General features: G+C 49.5%; 8 protein-coding genes across 8 annotated transcripts; 5 read left to right on the forward strand and 3 right to left on the reverse strand.

Moving 5' to 3' along the window:
- Window positions 1-469: 469 nt before the first annotated feature.
- Window positions 470-1,766, reverse strand: CPR6 (peptidyl-prolyl cis-trans isomerase cpr6; the record flags this gene model as incomplete). The annotated part of the gene is made up of 2 exons (XM_058496372.1): window positions 470-1,230; window positions 1,412-1,766. 2 exons carry the CDS (start codon window positions 1,764-1,766, stop codon window positions 470-472), a joined length of 1,116 nt encoding a protein of 371 aa, XP_058353623.1.
- A 987-nt stretch (window positions 1,767-2,753) lies between these two features.
- DTD1 (D-tyrosyl-tRNA(Tyr) deacylase) lies at window positions 2,754-3,474 on the reverse strand (the record flags this gene model as incomplete). The annotated part of the gene is made up of 6 exons (XM_058496373.1): window positions 2,754-2,795; window positions 2,848-2,874; window positions 2,925-3,091; window positions 3,144-3,186; window positions 3,236-3,414; window positions 3,468-3,474. The coding sequence occupies 6 exons, from the start codon at window positions 3,472-3,474 to the stop codon at window positions 2,754-2,756; spliced, it is 465 nt and encodes a 154-aa protein (XP_058353624.1).
- Window positions 3,475-4,190: 716 nt separating this feature from the next.
- NOT5 (general negative regulator of transcription subunit 5) lies at window positions 4,191-6,432 on the forward strand (the record flags this gene model as incomplete). Its single annotated transcript, XM_058496374.1, has 4 exons — window positions 4,191-4,445; window positions 4,501-5,620; window positions 5,669-6,185; window positions 6,372-6,432. The coding sequence occupies 4 exons, from the start codon at window positions 4,191-4,193 to the stop codon at window positions 6,430-6,432; spliced, it is 1,953 nt and encodes a 650-aa protein (XP_058353625.1).
- A 2,781-nt stretch (window positions 6,433-9,213) lies between these two features.
- ONS95_003088 (uncharacterized protein) lies at window positions 9,214-10,707 on the forward strand (the record flags this gene model as incomplete). The annotated part of the gene is made up of 2 exons (XM_058496375.1): window positions 9,214-9,977; window positions 10,047-10,707. 2 exons carry the CDS (start codon window positions 9,214-9,216, stop codon window positions 10,705-10,707), a joined length of 1,425 nt encoding a protein of 474 aa, XP_058353626.1.
- A 767-nt stretch (window positions 10,708-11,474) lies between these two features.
- Window positions 11,475-13,749, forward strand: IDP1 (Isocitrate dehydrogenase [NADP], mitochondrial precursor (Oxalosuccinate decarboxylase); the record flags this gene model as incomplete). Its single annotated transcript, XM_058496376.1, has 3 exons — window positions 11,475-12,584; window positions 12,696-13,232; window positions 13,325-13,749. The coding sequence occupies exons 1-3, from the start codon at window positions 12,161-12,163 to the stop codon at window positions 13,747-13,749; spliced, it is 1,386 nt and encodes a 461-aa protein (XP_058353627.1). The 5' UTR covers window positions 11,475-12,160.
- Window positions 13,750-14,353: 604 nt separating this feature from the next.
- On the reverse strand, window positions 14,354-15,657 carry ONS95_003090 (uncharacterized protein; the record flags this gene model as incomplete). Its single annotated transcript, XM_058496377.1, has 3 exons — window positions 14,354-15,263; window positions 15,312-15,428; window positions 15,542-15,657. The coding sequence occupies 3 exons, from the start codon at window positions 15,655-15,657 to the stop codon at window positions 14,354-14,356; spliced, it is 1,143 nt and encodes a 380-aa protein (XP_058353628.1).
- Window positions 15,658-16,010: 353 nt separating this feature from the next.
- ONS95_003091 (uncharacterized protein) lies at window positions 16,011-18,348 on the forward strand. Its single transcript, XM_058496378.1, has one exon. It carries the CDS (start codon window positions 16,201-16,203, stop codon window positions 17,497-17,499), a length of 1,299 nt encoding a protein of 432 aa, XP_058353629.1. The 5' UTR covers window positions 16,011-16,200; the 3' UTR covers window positions 17,500-18,348.
- Window positions 18,188-19,571, forward strand: ONS95_003092 (uncharacterized protein; the record flags this gene model as incomplete). Its single annotated transcript, XM_058496379.1, has 2 exons — window positions 18,188-18,349; window positions 18,564-19,571. 2 exons carry the CDS (start codon window positions 18,188-18,190, stop codon window positions 19,569-19,571), a joined length of 1,170 nt encoding a protein of 389 aa, XP_058353630.1.
- Between the last annotated feature and the right edge of the window lie 180 nt (window positions 19,572-19,751).

The raw sequence follows: 19,751 nt of genomic DNA on the forward strand, positions 1-19,751 counted from the left end.
AAAGCTCACGAGTAATGAGTGGAGAGATGGTTTGAAGCACTTGGTAGATGGTGTGTTGGGATGGAATGGCATTATCTAGTAAGCTGAACTATCGATTACTGCATGTAAGCTCAAAAAGCAAATATAGCAAGGAGAAAGCCTCGAAAAGGAAGAAACGAAACGCCTCTGCTCCTCCTTAGTTTTTTCTTTTGCCATTTTCGCGAGCGCCGAGGGAAATGCTTTAGTTCTTGTTTTTCTTCTTTTTGCTTCAATTCGAATTGAAGGAAAGCTCCCGTTCACCGTCCACCGCCCATCTTTCATCAGCCATTCATGCATTCATCATCCAACCCCGTCAGTCATTCGAGTCGTAAATCATCCCGTTCCATTCATTTATTCATTCCCTGTCCAACTCACCACGCAGGTCGTGAAGACGGCATGTGATGTGATGTGGCTGGGAGAATAATGGGACACAGGTTCATCTTCAAGAAGCTCATGAGAAGAACTTGCTATACGCAGCCTTCTCCTTCTTCGCACGCTCCGCAGCAGCCTTCTTCACGGCCGCCAACTCCTTCGCAATCGCAGCATCACCGGGAACAAGCTCATTCGCCTCGGTCAAATCCTTCAAGGCAGCCTCCTCATCCTTGAGCCCAATCTCGGCAACAGCACGACGGTACAGAGCCTTCGCCTTATCCGTGTCGGAAATTCCAGCAACGTCCAATGCGGCGGATGCGGATCTCAGTCCCTCGGCGTAGTCCTTAGTCTTGTTGGAGAGGAGAGCAGAATTGGAGTTCAGAGTGAAGCGGAGAGCGTCCAGGGCGGCCTTTGTCTCGGGAGGCTCCTTCTCGAGATCGGGATCCTCGTTCAGGTAGCGCAGACCCTTCTGGTACTTGTCAAGTCCAACACTCAAATTTCCGGCCTTGAAAGCTGTGTTTCCGAAGCCCTTGAGAGCGGTAGCAGCTTCGAGGATGTAGGTAGCGCTCTTCTCGCCGGCTTGGTCTTCGGGGAAGTCTTCGTAAGGGTCGCCGGTGGAGTCGGGGGCTTTGGTGTCTGCTGCTTCGGCCTCGGCGCCGGTGAGCTCGCCACAGGAGATGATGGTTACTTCCTTGGTGGGCTTGTCGCCAGGTTGGGTGGGGAGGTTCTCGATCTTGCGGATGATGGATTTGCCGTTTAGGACTTCGCCGAATACGACGTGCTTGCCGTCGAGGTGGGGGGTTGGGACGGTGGTGACGAAGAATTGGGATCCATTGGTGCCTGTGGTGGAGGGGTTTTGTTAGCTATGTACTTTATGTTTAGAGTACTGAGCCCCATTTCTGAAAAGTAGCTCGAGAACTGTGTGGCAGCTAGGTTTGGAAGCTGTGTAGAACTCGTGTTGGAGCTTTTAACGACAGAAATGATATGGATTGAAGTGAACAGAAACAAGAAAAGAACGTACCAGGACCAGCATTGGCCATAGAGAGTAAGAATGGCTTCTCGTGCTTCAGCTCAAAGTTCTCATCCTCGAACTTGGTGCCATAGATCGACTCTCCACCCGTTCCATTGCCAGCTGTGAAGTCTCCTCCTTGGATCATGAACTGCTTGATCACACGATGGAAGGTCGAGCCCTCGTACGAGAGAAGCTTGCCAGCTTTGCCTTCACCCTTCTCGCCGGTGCAGAGAGCGCGGAAGTTCTCAGCAGTCTTGGGGACAATGTCGTTGTAGAGCTCGAAAGTAACTCTGCCTTCACGCTTCTTGCCTATGCTGATGTCGAAATACACGCGGCTGCGCTTTGCGGGTGTGGTGTCTGCCATGTTGGGTAGGTCTGTTTGTGTGAAGTTTGATTGAGTGAGTGAGTGTATTTTGGTGGTTTTGTGACTCTGGAAAGAATGTGGTTCGTAGGTTCTGAAAGTTGAGGGACGCTGTCAAACAAAATCCTCAGCCTCGTTCTAGTACGTTCGAAATGGCGGGACGGTGGGAGCAAGCAAGCTGAACAGAACAGGGATCAGATTGGACGATCTTTGTCTTTTGGCGGGTGGATGTCGGCCACGTGAATTGAACCGTGCGCTTGTGCTGGAAGGAAGCTTAAGAAAAAGTCTTGAGAAAGCTTCAGGGACGAATAATTTAATCTACCAAAGTATGGTAACTCGTTGGAAGCAATCGGTTATTACAATTGGCTGAGCTCAGAAAACAGAAAAGCGGCAACGAGTGTTGTCACGTGGTGTATTTCCTCATCTGGCGATACTACCATTGGTTCGTATGAAGACATAAGAGTACCCAGGAGTGACTTGATTGAATCGGGGGGAGTTTTGCAAGAGTGTTGCTATTGTCTTTTACATTTGCAACACAGCAAACCGTCTCGAAAACTTCCCAGTCATGACGAACTCAATAGCTAGGTAGCCACTAGGTATGCTGGCGAATATGCCAATCCGTGGGATGAGGCGCTATTTCGTCTGGCAAAATTGATAGATCTGCATATGCTGGCCATGATATCATCTGTGCAGTCGGAGAACCTGTTGCATTCGTTCTTGAATGGAAATAACGAACACTCTTCTCTTCAACAAGAATAGAAGTCTCAAGTATCTTTCACAAACTTTATCAAGAGAGTACTTAAAATTCTACTTCCTCACAATACCTGCCCGTGAAGTAATCGTGCAGTACAGCAATACACTCATGGAGGAAGAGCTCACTCAGCCCAGACCCGACACGACTCATGTATTGGGCAATGTTCTAGCCTCATGTCTGCAAGAACTGGCTTGTCCTCGTCTCCTTTCATTCCCGTGCTTCTAGATCTTGATAATTTATTTCGAGCCGCTAGGTCCAACTGACATTTCTAGTGTCACCTGTAACCTGTCAATATCTTAGTGTCTTTTGAAAACTGAAGCATATACATACTGGGCCATCATTTACCAATGCTACTTCCTGCATGATGTGAGTAGGAGGGTACAGCGAAGAGCTGTGTAAAGACATACCATCATGGCCTGGAAAACACCATCCTTGACTCTCTCTGCCTTGTATCCCTGCTGGACTTTCGAGAAGAAAACTTGGTAAAGCTCTTTAGCTTGTTCTCCCCCTAAGGCTCCATGGAAATCTGGTTTTGATCCCTTCTTGGTTGATGCCAAGAGCGTGAATTGCGATACTAGGAGAGTGTGAGTACCAAAATCCAGATATCGGATGCTGGTGCTACGAACCACACAGAACATCCCCGCTGATGTCCTGAACATTGTGCTTCCACTATGACAGTCAGATACTTCTTTATGGAGCTGAAGGTGGAATTTCACACTCTTCCACCAGCTTCATCATCCCACAACCTCATCTTCAGTATCTTGGAGGCCAAGTTCTCTGCATCTTTCTCAGTGTCGCCGGGAGCTACAGCGGCGAAGACCAGAACCCCCTTCCCTATGGAAGAAACGACTTGCTTGTCAACCGTCACTGAGGCCGAAAGGACGCGTTGCAATATAGCTATTCAGGAGTTAGTGGAATTGGTATCCATCGTAGACTGTGGGGGCCGCTGCCTTTCATAATGGCTGAACTGTCAATATCTTGATTTTAGGAAAAAGATATGATAGGTAAAAGGAGCTTTGAAGCTTTGGGTCAGACTTCTTCTCGAGCCCTAAATCCTTCTAAAGCGCAAGAAGAGGTATAGCTAGCTGAGTGTGAGTCGCGGTGCAGAAAATCATTGGCCGGGAACTGGGATGAAGGCAAAACTTCTACAAGAGCCAGTGGAGGTCTTCAATGCAGCGTAGGAAATTTGAAACTTGTGAATGACAGTCTGGGTATTGTGTATCTATAATCGAAGTTGAACCGCATGCAGTGTAACGACTATCGGAATCTACTCCACAGAAATTGAATCCAAAATAAGTAAATTCATACTTATATCAATGAAAGTTGTTGTTCTGCCTTGTTACTTCCCCCACATTAAGCTGCAGGTGTCGGCCCCCTAGCGTGTCCTAGGCGAACGGGCCAATTCAGTACGATAGATCCATGCAATCACCGACCAACATCTTCAACCTCAATCACGCAAAGCCGCCAGACACATCCATCACACTGATCTCCACAACCTCCGCCCAGGTCTCCGCGATACTCCTACTCTCACTCTCACCTCACGAGGCGCGCTCCACATCACATCTCAATTTGCGCATGGGGTCAGATAGTTTGAAGCTAGATCCTTGGACTTCACTGCACCTGCCCAACCCAACTACATCAACACCACGTTTTGCGCCCCTCTCTGACACAAGATGGCGGCACGAAAGCTCCAGCAGGAGATCGATAAATGCTTCAAGAAGGTCGACGAAGGCGTGGCAGAATTCGATGCGATCTACGAGAAGATCGAGCAATCAGGAAATGCCGCCCAGAAGGACAAGCTGGAGGACAACCTCAAACGAGAGATCAAGAAGCTGCAGAGGCTTCGCGACCAGATCAAGACATGGGCCGCAGGGAACGAGATCAAGGACAAAGCTCCTCTGCTGGATAAGCGGAAATTGATCGAGACTGTACGTTCTTACTGATCCTGTAGCCGCTAGGTAGAACCAGCTGACCCCCGTACAGAAGATGGAGAATTTCAAGGCCGTGGAAAAAGCAATGAAGACCAAGGCATATTCAAAAGAAGGCTTGTCTGCGGCAGCGAAACTGGATCCCAAAGAACTGGCAAAGTCTGAAGCTTGCGATTTCTTAAGCCAGTCGGTGGACGAACTAGAGCGCCAAATAGAGACCCTGGAAGCAGAGGCTGAATCGATACAGGCAACATTGAAGAAGGGTAAAGGGCATTCGTCGAAAGCGGAGAGAATTGCCACGATCGAGGCGATCACAGAAAAACATAAATGGCATCAGGGGAGGCTAGAACTGATAAAGCGGTCGTTAGAGAACGGCGGGGTGGAAACCAAGGAAGTCAATGACTTGGAGGACAGTATAAAGTACTATCTCACCGACGGCATGACTGATGATTACATGGATGATGAGACCATGTACGATGACCTAAATCTGCAAGAGGACGAGGAGAACTACGGTATGAACAATGATAATGACCGTGTATCGTCGCAAGACACGCAGTCGATACAGGACGAGACACCGGAACCTGAGGCGAGGGCGAATGTACCGAGTGGAAAGTCAAAATCTGTACCAGAGCCTGCTGTTGCTGCAGCAAGACGACCGTCAACACAGATAAAGAGCCCCCTACCGGCACTGGCCACATTACATACGCCTTCGGCAGTCTCTAATGGCACGAATAATCATATGAAACCTGCGGCAGTTCCGACAAGAGCACCTGGAGAGACATTAAAATATGCTTCAGCAGCGGCAGCGGCAGCAGCGAGTGATAAGATGGGAATTGCTCCATTACCTCCGCCTCCCGAAGCCCTTCCTGCGCCGAGTACGTCGTCGAATCATCCACCATTACCCTCACATCGAAGACCAAGTGTTACGGCGTCTCCCACAGCAGTGTTCTCTCAACCCACCAGCGTTCATCAAACACCGGTGACGAAGCCCAGTGTGCCAGCCACTTCCCAGGTATCGGATACACCTACAAGCGCGAAATCGCCAGCACTAAGCTCATCGAGTATTCCTGCGACTTCACGACCAGCTCTGGAGCAACAGGATAGCAGGCCTGGGGCATCACGAGCCTCGTCTGGCAAAGCCCCAGCAGTGCCAGAGACCTCTGCTAGCTCAAAAGGTAAGCATAAATTTGGTTTGAACCAGTCTCTCAAGCTGATGTCCCAAGCTCCTGCTCAACATACCAACGGTATCACAAACGGCACCAAGAGTGCCCCAATCGAGGATCAGGATGAGTCAATCTTCCATTTGCCGTCAGGACTGGAAGACTTATTACAGTCATTTGAAGGGAATGCACGCCGGTCTACCCTCCCACCGTCCCAATCATCTCAAAGGATGCTTTCGGCGTCTCTCAACAATTTCCCAGAAACCATGGACGGACTGCCTCCGAGAAACTACAAGCCAAAGAATCCGATCAGAACCCCGTCGTACTATCCTCAAGAGCTGAATTCATGCTTTGATGATGCTCGCTTGTACTCCCGTATTGATCCAGATACACTATTCTATGTCTTTTACTATAAGCAAGAGACGTATCAACAATATCTTGCCGCCAAAGCACTGAAGGATCAAAGTTGGCGCTTCCATAAGCAGTATCAAACATGGTTCCAGAGACATGAAGAGCCAAAGACAATCACAGAGGAGTTTGAGCAGGGAACATATCGTTTCTTTGACTATGAGAGCACGTGGTACGTTATCCTTTTGATACTCTGATTTCGCGTTTTTTCTATTCCCCAAGCTCTTCTTCTAAAGTCCGAGATTTGTTTGGTGCTTTACACAGTCTACACACCTTGCGCAGTTCTCCCGTTGGATTACAGAAACACGAACATTGCCCTTTCTATTGTGGGTTTTGCTGACACTCTCGCCCTCTCTAGGATGAACCGTAGGAAAGCAGACTTTAAATTTGCGTACAAATTTTTGGAGGACGATGTATGAGTTATATGAAGTAGCGTCAGAATAATCTCTGCCGGAACGGAAGGCGCATGGATTTTGCTCTGACCGCGGTTGGTCTGGCTGGGATATACGAAGTTTGCCGTCCTAATTAGCAAACAGTGTGCTCGTCTGACACAAGACATTTTTGGTGTCCTCACTCTATTGTTCGTTCCTCGAATTGAGCTGTGGGACTCCGTATTGTGATACTGATACTTGTATGATTCTTTTGCCCAATGGAAAGAGAGCAAACAAGCAGTGGTTGTGTTGTCTGTCATGCCCCACGTTTTCGTTGGAAGAATCCCTCCCAAGTGAGATGTGACTATTCAAACCCATTGGCTCCCTCATCTCGCTGAACGGAAAGTTGCTGTCCGAAGTACGCAGTTCTGTCCATTTGACTCGCAACTCGATGTCGATTCATTGGCAAACAAAATCGAGGGCGGAAGAAGAGTTCAATACACGACAAATGGATCGGCCTCGCTTGCGTTTTTGAGGCGACAGTAAGTCTGTTTCCTGTGGATAAAATGCATGTGGGAACAGCCTGCAGTTGGAGAAGCCTGCAGGACCAAAGAAAGCGTTGGGCAGCAACGCAGAACACTGCATCTCCAACCTGAGAACTTTTTGGTGGGAAGTTGACTGGTGGTTCGCATGGCAGGTATTAGCAAGAGGGGCAAGGCAGAGAGTTATGTATAAGAGAGAAACTGCTTCCCATGCTCACCGGTTTTTGGGCAGCAGATCTTGTCCTTTTAAGCAGGCCTGTTCTGGTTGCCTCGATGGAACCAGAACGGTGTTCCTGGACTCTTCTTCCTTCTTTTTATCCCAATCCGAGAGACATTCGGAGACTATCTCACCCACACCACCTTCCCATCACCTATGCCCTCGAAGTTGCTGCTGCCCTGGGCCTGCCTCGGCCCTGCCCTGCCCTGCCCAAGATCCAGCCCAGCCCAAGAACTGGCCCGCGGGACCCTTTTAGCGGGCCGCTTGTGAATTGACCAGTCGCGACTTCGCGCGCTTCTCTGCCAACACTGCAAAACTTCAACACTTCTCAGAATGATACAAACATTCTGGCGACAAACACTTACTTACTTCATAAATCTTGTGCAATGGGATAGATGCTTACAATTCTGACAGGCAAGAAGAAGTTTACTTGGAGGCTCACTACACGGTGGGTACAGAAGCATGCCACAACATCACTTGTCTCGTCGGGGATGACCTCCGAAATCCCCCAGCCTTCTCATGCCACCTCACCATCCATTGCGGGCGTTGGAGGAAGCGTTGAGCGATCAAGACACCTCCTCAACCAGGGAGCAATGGGGCGCTACACGGCAAAAGGGGTACGAGCATTCCACATACGATTACCCTTATTTATCATGATCACAAGCACAAAAGCAAAAGCAAAATGCTGCTGGCGCTTGTTGAGCTTCGACGGAGCGGGCAAGGCAAAAAGAGGGCGAACGATCCTAGCAATCCTAGCTGGTTGCCTAACTTCATCACCTTCCACCTCAGAACATGGCAAGTAAATGGCGCGCCACCAGCCTCCAGCCTCGAATCTCAATTGAATGGTTCTAGTGGGTACAGCGCATCTTGCATGCGCTGCTGCACATTGCCATTCCTCGACAGAACTTGAGATGGGCCGATGACAGTCAGCTGGGGCCCAGCTTGGGCGAAGATATAGAAGTCATCATCTCCTTGACCTTGCACGTCGAGCTTCACTTTTCACGTTGAAGCTTCTTGTCCGCCTCTTTTTAGGGCGGTTTGCCCCAGAGTTCTGGCGAACGACGAGAGAAGTAGTGGAGAACAGGTCGCCCGGCAATGTGTTGTTGTGAGTGTCCATTCTTCACCGGCTGCCAGTGCCCTCGTCCAAATCACACGCGGCAGCAGCCCATCCAACCCTTCACCGCGATGAAAATCTGCCTTTTACTCTGCCTTATTGCAAGCGAACTTTGGGGCACGATTCCCTTGGGCCAAGTCCAGGAAAATGGCACGCCTCAGCAAGGCTGTTGTCAGCCGGTCAGTCTGTCGGCACGCTTATTCTCAGAACGCGGCTCTAAAGACGCAAGGCTCTGAGCAAGAATACTGGGCCCACATTTTGGGCTCCCCCGCTCAAAATACCCTATCCTGCTTACCAATGGATCTGGCGAGTTAGAGGTCATTGATGCTCTGTCTTGCTATGTGTCATTGGTACATTTCGGTGAATCGGTTTGGCATAGCCTCCGGGCTGCTGCAGAGTTGGAGCTCTGAGATGTGTGTTCGATGCTCGACATTGGACGAACAAGGGGTGCACTGTGGCTTTGCATACATGTTAATTCATGTTTTGATAACATGGGTGTTCCCGTCCTCAATCGATTCCCTCTTCCCCGATTCGAAGCATGTTTCGCCTTGTCAGATCGTTGGATGTCAGGCATTTAGACCTTGTTACTGCCCATTGAGGCACGTGAAACACAGCGTGTAGATTGAGAAGGTGAAGCTGCATGTCGTGGCCGCGGTTGTATTAAGACTGGAGGCTACGCTCTTTCGTCCAGCACGACTTCAGAGGCATTCCAGCAAAAGTGTCGTGGTTTGATTCTCTCTCCTGCTTTATATTTCGGTGGCGATTATAATTTTTCCTCATCTGTTTCTTCATCTCCATCAAATTTCTATTATCACAGTAAGCATCACAGTTCTTTAGTCATGCTCCCATTCCTAGTACCTGAGCCTGATGTCCTTGCCGCAGAGTGAGCTGGCCTCCCCTGACTTTATTCTACCTCCTCGAGCCGGATCTACAGTACCGCTCAGCTCAAGCTCAAGATGGAACCACAGCCCAATTTCTTGCGGCATGACACCTTTTTCGGGCAAGGCTCATTCGAGAACTTCTCAGTAAACCAAGACCAACTCGGAGGCTTGGATATGAACCGTCATCTTAGTAGCCAAAGCAACAACACGGCAACTTCAGGCACTTCTGTCTGTACAGACCTTACCGAGTACTCGACGCACAGCTGGGACCCTATGACCGATTCGGAATTGGAACCGGAACTCAAATACGAAAATATGTACGACTACACATCATCCATGGGGTACACCAAGGAGGATCAATTTGGTGGAAATGGTGAGCCATCTCCACTGACTGAGCAGGCCAACAAATTCGAACATATGTCACTGGAATACCAGCATTCCTCTAGTCGCATTTTTCCTGACATTCAGCGAAGCAATGCGCTCTCGATTCCACGAGACTACAACCAATCCTTCAGCAGACGATCCATTACCCCCGAGAAACTTGATTCCTATGGCATGAATAACCAGCGTTCGCAACCAACGGCCCGAACAAGTGGCTATGGCAGTAGCCTGAGTGTTTATCGACCAGCCCCCGTCCCATCGAACAGTCATAATGGCTATGCAAGCTCCCAGTCAGGAGATGGACCTACACCGAGTAGCCTGGGATGGAAACCCGAAACTGACCTCGTCAAGAAGTACGATCTCGTTCTTATCAACAAAAACAATATCTATCTCGAAATCAACAAGGATTCGGAGGTCACCCGGGAAACTCCCGCCCGAGTCTACCTTGAACCTGTCTTGTAAGTCCTGCCTTCTCTCCATCACCTTACCACGATTACTAGACACTCTCTAACTCGGCTCTTCTCCAGATCGTCCCAGAAAGGAGAAGCTCACTGCCCTTGGCCCGGCAAATGTGACCGACGAGGAGAGCCTTTCGGACGCCAAGCTGACCTCGAGCGTCACCTAAAGAACGTTCACGGCTCACCTGCGCGTCGCGACAAATACTGCTGTCCATATAATCCCTGTCTTAACGGCCGCCATCTCAAAAAGAATTCCTTTACGCGCAAAGACCACCTCCGCGACCATGTACGCGATTTCCACCAAGAAGACATTGGAGCAGCCAAGGGCGAGAAGAACGCTCGTACTAAGGAGGAGAAGAGGCAGTGGCAGAAGGAACAGGAAAAGTGGATTGCGTCGCGGAAGATAACGGCGACTCATTGGACGTGCGCGAAGTGTGTTGTGAGAATGAGCGTCGAGGAGCATGGGTGGCATTGTATGGAATGTAACCAGGCGTGTGAGCAGGAGAGGATGGAGATGAGGTTGAGGTTGACGCCACCAAGAGAGGAGGCGCAGGCTGAGTTGCAAAATAGCCGTGGGCTGGTGAGGGAGGATCAAGAGCAGCAAGAAGGCTATCTGCAGTGCCAGACGTGCTCAGGAATTGAGTGGGTGGACAACGGGTATGGCGCGTGGGATCCGTGTCCATTGTGCAACTACCAGGAAACGCGAATCGGAGCGCACTGTTTCCAGTAGCGAGTTCAATCTGGAAGCGAGAGAGAAAGTAGGATGGGAGATAGCTACATGGCAACTTGACATTTTTTCTCGGAGTTGGAGTAGGGAGGTGGACCGCATCGGGGGCGTCACGATATACAGGTGGTGGGTGAGGGATGCTTGTTTTTTTTTTTCCTCTTCTTGATATCTGCAACTGTTGGCTATTGTTTTGTCCCTTTCAGCTTTCATGCAATATTGACGATACGATGTCCGCGCTATGGGAATTTGGAATTGTTCTGGGAAACTGTTGGATGGGATACACGGAATGGAACGGATATTGGGCAAGACGGAAAAATGGGAGAAGCTACAAGCGTTGCATTTCTTCCTGTTTCCCTTCTCACTTGTCGTTGTCACTTGGCGTTACTTGCTATGAGTTTCTTCCTTTGGTCCAGTTTCTGCGTCTGCTTCTCTTGTTCAGGCGTTCATCACGGCGTATCACGGAGTCAGGTCGGTTATGTTACAATACGGTCTTCCTGGTCACGAGTTTGGTCTTGGTTATTATTGGTTGGATCGGTTGATGGGATCGGAGTAGAATGGCATGGCATTCTTGGAGTATACACAAGTCGAGCATTTTATGATGATGGAACTACGGAACATCGATGGGCATTGGGTACGCGAATTGCACTTTTCATATTCAGGGATCCTCATTCTCTTGGGCCTGGATTGGATGTGATGGCAGGATATGAGTAGGATTAGTATAGTTGTGTATTTCTTTCAGGGCGGCATTGTCAAATCCATGATTTTCTCCCACCCTTCTCGGCTCTTCGGCTACGATGTTTTGGATGGTGTCGCTAAACCTCAACATGACATTGTGACTTGAAACACTGACAACCAAGTAAAACAAACCGAGCTTCAGGTTCTCTCAAACAAGGAAGATCTCTTTCCACCAGTTTTCCCTCCTCTTTTGCGCTTCATATTGAGGCAGGAAAAGGGTGATAGACTCACGTGATTGTTCTTCATCAACACCTCCAGGTGGATCGCACCGGTTACTAGCGGCCATGACAGTGTGGAGAGAGCTCCGTTTATCGGGGGAAGCTTGAGAGCTTGAAAAGTGCAATGGATCTGTGACTACAGAACTAATTTTTCCATTGTCGCTCAGCTTTCAAAAACTTCAAAAATATTCATATCTCGACATCTGGCTCCATTCCAAGACCGTCCCTCATCTTAGTTGCCGCCATTGACTGCCGGCTAAAGAAAGCCATCCATCCATCGGCCATTCTCTTGAATACTTATCCCCGGCCGGCCCTCCCCCACACTTCATGCTCGGGAAGCACAGCGAGCGCAAACGCCAATCTTTGACTTCGACGGACGGCAAATCGAGTTCCTATCACAAACTTACTTACATCCACACAGCACACTAACTGACTAAAGCACGACCGACCGAGTAACCGCAGACCGCTCCCGATTTTTTCCCTCCGTCCTCCCTCCCTACATCATGAATGCCTCAAGGACCTCCCTCTCTCGCAGCCTCTGCAGCCTCTCTCGCTCCTCACGAAACCCTCACTTCTCGGCAGCAACAGCATCCCCCGCACTCTATACACCCGCACGCTTTGGATCCGCCTTTGTGCAAACGCGCAACATGGCCAGCTTCAAGAAGATCAAGGTCAAGAACCCAGTGGTGGAGCTGGACGGCGACGAGATGACCCGTATCATCTGGAAGGACATCAAGGACAAGTTCATCCACCCGTACCTGGACATCGACCTGAAGTACTACGATCTGGGCCTGGAATACAGAGACGAGACGAATGACCAGGTTACGATTGACTCGGCGGAGGCGATCAAGAAGTACTCCGTAGGAGTCAAATGCGCAACTATCACGCCCGACGAGGCAAGAGTCAAGGAGTTCAACCTTAAACAGAGTAGGTTTTTCCTCACATGTGCTTCGATGTTAGCTTTGGGTTTTGTGTTTAAGACAGTGCGCTGGCAGAAGGAATAAGGACGAGCAAGGCTAATGCAAGACATAATAATAGTGTGGCTATCTCCCAATGGCACGATCCGCAACGCGCTGGGCGGAACAGTCTTCAGAGAACCCATCGTCATCCCACGTATCCCCCGCCTCGTGCCTGGCTGGAAGAAGCCCATTATCATCGGTCGCCACGCCTTTGGCGACCAATACCGTGCCAAGGACCTCGTCGTGAAGGGCAATGGAACACTCAAAATGGTCTTCACTCCGGAGGGAGGCAAGCCCGAGGAAGTCGAAGTCTACGAATTCAAGAATGGCGGTGGAGTTGCGCAGACACAATATAACACCGACGAGAGCATTGCTGGGTTCGCACACGCCAGTTTTAAGCTTGCTATCGCAAAGGGCTTGCCTCTGTATATGAGCACCAAGAACACCATCCTGAAGAAGTATGATGGCAGGTTCAAGGATATCTTTGAGGAGATCTACGAGACGACATACAAGAAGGAGTTTGAGGCCAAGAAGATCTGGTACGAGCACAGACTTATTGACGATATGGTTGCCCAGATGATGAAGAGCTCAGGAGGTTACATTATGGCTTTGAAGAGTATGTTGTTTTGTTCTCGCTTCCATGTTTACCTTCCCCACCAGGACATGACATCTCTTCTCCACAACCTGGCCACAGCTAACATCCAACAGACTACGACGGTGACGTCCAATCCGACATCGTCGCCCAAGGCTTCGGCTCCCTCGGCCTCATGACCAGCGTGCTCATCACCCCCGACGGTAAAACATTCGAATCCGAAGCCGCGCACGGCACCGTCACCCGCCACTACCGCGAGCACCAAAAGGGCAACGAGACATCCACCAACCCCATCGCCTCTATCTTCGCCTGGACTCGCGGTCTCGTCCAGCGCGGAACTCTGGACGAGACGCCAGAGGTCGTGGCGTTTGCGGAGAGTCTGGAGAAGGCGTGTATCGATACCGTTGATATCGATGGTATTATGACGAAGGATTTGGCGTTGGCGTGTGGAAAGACGGGGAGAGAGGATTATGTTACTACGACCGAGTATATGAATGCGGTTGAGAGGAGGATGAAGAGCCTGTTGAAGCAGAAGTTGTAGATGGTGCTTTCGCTTCTGCATGCTTGGTTCGCTTTTGAAAGCGGGGAGAGAAGGTGCCAAATGGGGGGAGAAATAACTGCTTATTTGCATGCGAAAGATCTCTTTCTTAGCTTCTTAGCCCGGCATTTGAGGGTGGGACATGGGCGTCTTGCTCTCGTAGATAAGGAGGATGATGCAGCGAGGAGAAGGATGAGTCTTGTACACCCGAGCGAGCATTTTGCATGGACATACATGGACAAAGAGAGTTGCATAAGAACATATCAGTTGCATTTGTATATAGAACACCTGCATTGAAGACCATTCGATTTACCTAAGAAGCACTCAAGTTCTACCTCATGCCGTTCATTTGTGACCGGTTCATTGAAAAGGTTCGAATAATGTAATCCTACAAGTCTCATCTATTCTCAAAGCAACGCTCACGATTTGCAGCTGTTTCCCATTAATGATACAAAGCAAGTCCGACCTGACCCCATCCAAAGCACAAGTCGCCGCTCATTAGCAGCCATAAATGAAGTGGTCCAAACGCCTTGCAGGATCCCGGCGTAAAGCCTTATTGCTCCCATCCCAAACGCCAGTTCATAGTACATTGCATTAGGCAGACACTTCAAATAGGACCGAAGGGATGAGCATTCGGATCCGGAGTCGGCAATTTAGCCTTCCCTCTTCCCTTGCCCTTCTTCACAGGCGGCGTAGGAGCCTCCCCATCAACAGGTTTCGGCTTCCTATTATACGGTCTCTTCTTCCTCACGCCGTCCTCAGTAGCCTTGACTGCCTTCGATGGGTGGTATCCACCTGAGTTGTCATCATCGTCACGCTTCCGCTTGCCTTTGGTCGTGGTTCCTCCGCCCAAAGCGAAATCATAGCCTTGGCCATCTTCCTCGACGATCTCAAGGGAGTCGGGTTTACTGGGTGCGGGGATGCTGGCTCGCTTTCCTGCTCCACGGAGGGCGCCGGGCTTGCCATTGGATTTCTCGCTGCCTTCTCCGTCTTGAAGGAAGATGTGTGGCTGGTTGCGACGGAGCCAGTTGTATGGGCTGTGGTAGTTGCCGAAGGCGAGGTCTTGGTGGGATGCTGATGGTGAGGGAGGGGGAAGGGTTGGGACGGTACCGAGTTGAGCATCGATGTCGTAGATGTAGTCGTCTAGTTGGTCTGCTGTGAGGTATCCGAGGGGTGCGGGATGACCTTCACTAGTTTTCAGAAGGTCGAGTGAATCTTCCGGAACTCCTGGGTGGCCGAACTTCATGTGTGGTACGTTCTTCAGGAGTGTTGCGAGGGACTTGGGGGGTTTGGAGGCATTATTAAGGGTTATGTCCCGCTCTTTGACAAGGACTTGGATCTCATTGTAGAGTGCAATGCCTTCTGGTGTTTGTAATTCAGCAGCGTTCGCGAGCTCTTCTTCTGTGATGAGGGGTGGGATTTCGGATAGGATGCCTTCTTCTGGCGTAAGATCGATGCGTTTGTCAACTGGAATTTGGGCAGAGTTGTTGACGTCGAGGAGGAGATCCATGATTTGACTGTGACATGTTAGCTAGATGTTTATCTCCCCGTGTTTGAGTCCTTACTCGTTCTCCTGCGCAAGGCGCTTGGCTGTCTTGAGAGCACGCTGCTCTTCGAGGTATAGATCATTGCTCCGGCGCATAGCTTCATCGAACTTGATCTTCATCTTGCGGAACTTCTTTCTAAAGCATAGCACGTCAGCTCAGGTTCAGCATCTGGTTGAGCCTCCTGCTAAGAGCAGACTGTGGGAGCTGGTATGTGCTCCCAAGGAGCTCTCGTTGGGGCATGCGCGTACTTGAAAGATTTGTATGTGGGCTTCGAGTCTGCTGGATTTTGCCCCGTGGCAGCTCCATCATCACCCATAATCGTGTCCTGGTCCACAACCAAGGTCTCGTCTTTGTTGGCGTCCATGGTTTCCGCGTTATTTGTATTGTTTTAGATTGGAAGAAAGTTGGGGTTAATCATGGTAGGTAATCACAACGTCGGTTGGACTGCGCTAGTGATAGATGGCTAATATGGCGGGAGTTGCGCGGCTCCTGTCTTGCCGCGAAACTCGAACTCCACCCCGTCATGAAGCCATTCCAACCTTGATAATGCTGCTTTAAGGCTGCTTTGTGCCCCGTTATGGCAGCGACGACCAGGGCCGACAGATCTATGCTTGAAGCGGCTAAAACCGGAAATATGACGGGCCGAGAATCTTTATCGAGTTTATCGGAAGAAATAATTTCGAGCTGGATGTTGGGTTTTAGGCTTGACTAAGGACGATCTCTATATCAAATCTCACACTCCGCCACGATACCTGCCATTTTCTGGACTACAGGACAGTAGAAGTAATATCTACTAAAGCGAAAAGGTTCTCCGCTTGTTCTTGGGACAATCAATTGCATCAACTCACAATTCTTCACAGCGGGGAATTTGTCTCTTCCACCAGAATTACACCACCTTCTCACAACAATGCCTTCCGCCGAGAAGGTCTCCACGAAAGTGGCAAAAGTCTCTTCGTCGAAACCCAAGAAAGAGAAATCCAGCAAGAAGAGAAAAGCCGAAGCTCTTGCAGAACCAACCCCACCGCATGCACTTTCACCACCAGAGCCTGCAATTGCTGAATCGAAGGAAGATTCGCCTGTACCAGAAGCCACGGACGATAGCCCCGAAGAATCTCCAGCTAAGAAGCGCAAGGCAAACGAAGATGCAGATGAAATTGAGGTCGATATTACTGCTCCCCAGCCGCCATCTAAGAAAGAGCTTCGTCGCCTGAAGAAGGGAAAGCCCATTCCAGCAGCAAAAGTAGAGCCTCCTTCCGAAGTTGAAGAAAAGAAGCCCAAGGTCGAGGTGGAGAAAAGATCTGAGCATGGTGTATGGATTGGCAATATGCCGTTCTTTGTGTCCAAAGACGATCTGCGAACATTCTTGGTTGAACAATCCGATTTGACCGAGGAGGACATCACAAGAATCCACATGCCAGGACCAAATGACAAGAAGTCAGCCAACAAAGTCGAGGAGAAGAAGTACGGGAAGACGGTCCACAACAAGGGATTCGCATATGTCGATTTCTCTACAGCACAAGGCGTAACGCATGCCGTTGAGTTGTCTGAGCAGCTTCTATCTGGTCGACGGGTTCTCATTAAGGATAACAAGTCATTTGAGGGTCGACCTGAGAAGACGAAGGAGGAGACAAGAAAGGAAGGCAAACCACCGAGTACAAGAGTTTTCCTCGGCAACTTGAGCTTTGATACCACGGAGGATTCGCTCAAGGAGCATTTCGAGAAGTGCGGAGCTATTGCCAGCGTCAAGGTTGCAACATTCGAGGACACAGGAAAGTGCAAGGGTTACGCATGGATTGTATTCGAGGAGCTGGAATCAGCCGAGAGCGCAGTCCGGGGTTTTGTGAGGATCGAAGAAGAAGATTCGCAGGCATCAGAGTCGGAGAGCGATGACGGGTCAGATTCAGAGGGGGAGCGAAAAGCGAAGCCCAAGAAGACCAAAATGAGAAAGTGGTGGGTGAACAGAATCAAAGGACGACCTCTACGAATGGAGTTTGCCGAGGATGCCCAAGTAAGATATAAGAAGAGATATGGCAAGGATGGCTCGAAACAGAGAGCTGCTGGAGGCGCGCCAGGGGCCTCTGAGGCTTCGGGAGAGGAAGCAAAGTCCGGTCCAGTTATTGCTAAGACTGTTGAGTACCGCCAAGCCTATGCTCCTCGATTAACTGGTGGTATTGTGGAGAGTAAGGGTCAGAAGGTCAAGTTCTGAGTTTAGCGATATTTGTGAAGAAATGGAGTAATGATTATCATGTACCGTTCTTCATGAGCTTCTCTTTTCTATTATTCACCTTGATGCACTACCTCGAAACTGGTGCCATCTATCCACCAAAAGACGAATGTCATGAAGAGTCGTTGGACATCTCCAACACCACAAGCCAATCATCCTTGAAGCTCCCGGCGTACTGTACGAATGTACCGGAAATCGCTAGGTCCGGTTATCGCTTTGCTTTGGCGCTTACTTGTAACATGTCGAGCAAGAATTGTTACTTCTTTTTGACATCATGGACGACCGTTTGATCTTGGTTGCTTGTTTGCCTGTTTGCCAAGGCAAGTATCGCAATGTCACTATGAAACGTTCAAGTGATCTTACCGGGCTTTGTTAGACTCTTTCAACTTCCACGAATAGAGAAAATCCTCTCCCGAATCACATGGAAACGTACTAGTTGAGAATGCACATAAAAGGCCAGTCGCCCCATAAGTAGGAATGTCAACCAGTGCAGCACAATTGAGTCGCTAGAACCATCTGATATTGCCTTTACCACCACCGCTAAGAATTGCTGTAAAAGGTATACCTACAACACGCCACTGCATATGCTGTACTAAGTATGGATTCTGTAGGAAGAACCAAGTCAAGTGTAGCGTCCACCCAAAAGTTGTCTAGTACAAACAGGATAGCAATGGATACCCTCAAAATTGTAAGAGCTGTGATCGCGAAAACACTGAAGGGAAGAGCGACAAAAATAGCAGCAACACGAGGCGTAGCGGACACGACAGCGAACGCTGAGCATCTCTGGGACACAGATGCTTCAAGAAGCTTCCCGGTTGGAGGCTCCGTGGATGTAAGTGCTATCAATGACGTGGAGGAGGTGACGCTACTGGCTCGAGGAGGATACAACTCCATCTGGCTAGTGAAGCTTGATAAGAAGATCAAAATAAGCGACCCCATTGGCTCTAGAGAAGTCTGAGACACCTATGAACTTAAGCAATGAAACTTTTCCCCAGTTCTTGTGTTGTTGTTATGGTGCAGAATAATCACTAACTATGTACATTTAGAGCTCGCAAGCTACTGGCAGCAACAGCAACTCGGCACCAGTATTGCACGACCTAGTCGACAAGTATATTCTTCGCCTTCCGTGCTCGGACAGTCTACTTCCAAACCAGATAACCAATGAAGTTGCATTTAAGCGATTCGTTGCCTCAACGATCTCTCACATTCCAGTTTCCCAAGTCTACTCCTTCAATGCAACAGACTCACCGGAAACATCCTACATCGTCGAGGAATTCATTGACGGCAAAGCCCTCAGCTCTCTATGGATGACCTTCACAACCACCCAAAAAGAAACCATTGCCCGCAGCCTCGCCACCATAGTTGTCGACCTCACAGAAGTCCGATTCTCCAAGATCGGTGGCCTGGATCATGTGAGGTTTGTCTCTGCGCCACCAGTCGAAGGCTCTAAACTGTTCAAAGGTCGTGGGAAGTTCCATAAGAATGAATGCTATCCTATCGGTCCATATTCTTCCACCAAGGAGTACATGCTGGCTTGTTATGACAAGGAGATTTTCTACTATAGCAACGCTGACAGAGACGACATTGATGAGAGTCTCTTTGAGGATATTTCAGTTGCAGACTTCGTTGCACAGTTACAAGAGAGACGAGCAGCTCTCGCAGAGAAATCTATTGCGGATGAGCCGTTCGTGCTTATCCACGGTGACTTACATGGTCGGAATATACTGATGAAAGGTGACCAGATAGCCTCTGTTTTGGATTGGGACTTCGCGGGATCGTATCCTCTGAGTGAGACGTTGTCTGATGGTGGGATAGATGTAGTGGATGCTAATAGCGAAGAACTCGAGGAAGAGAATTGCTTCTGGGATCGCAAGATTAGGGAGTATATTCGGGAGCTGGTGGAGGGAAGGGCATGGAGCGAGGGAGATACAGCATTGCTTCTGGGAGGTGGGGATCCGGCATTGGGGAGAGGCAAGGATGGAATTAATTTCCTTAGTCGGAAAGGCGTCCCAGCCACGCAGAGTGTAATGAGGTTTTGCCAGTCCGTCTTGTAACATTTGTGCGACACAAATTCGCATGTGTTACTTCCCAACGATATAGAAGTATACCGTAGATATCTTGAAGTATCCAATGAGACATTTAGCCATCAAATTATCTGTAAAGTCAAAACTATCCACTTAATCATAACACACTTCCATGACCACCGGTTCAACGAACCAGCGTTCAATAAGAAG

The sequence above is a fragment of the Cadophora gregata genome (assembly GCF_030347475.1).
Source record: "Cadophora gregata isolate MNR1 chromosome Unknown scaffold_12, whole genome shotgun sequence".
Lineage (NCBI taxonomy): Eukaryota > Fungi > Ascomycota > Leotiomycetes > Helotiales > Ploettnerulaceae > Cadophora > Cadophora gregata.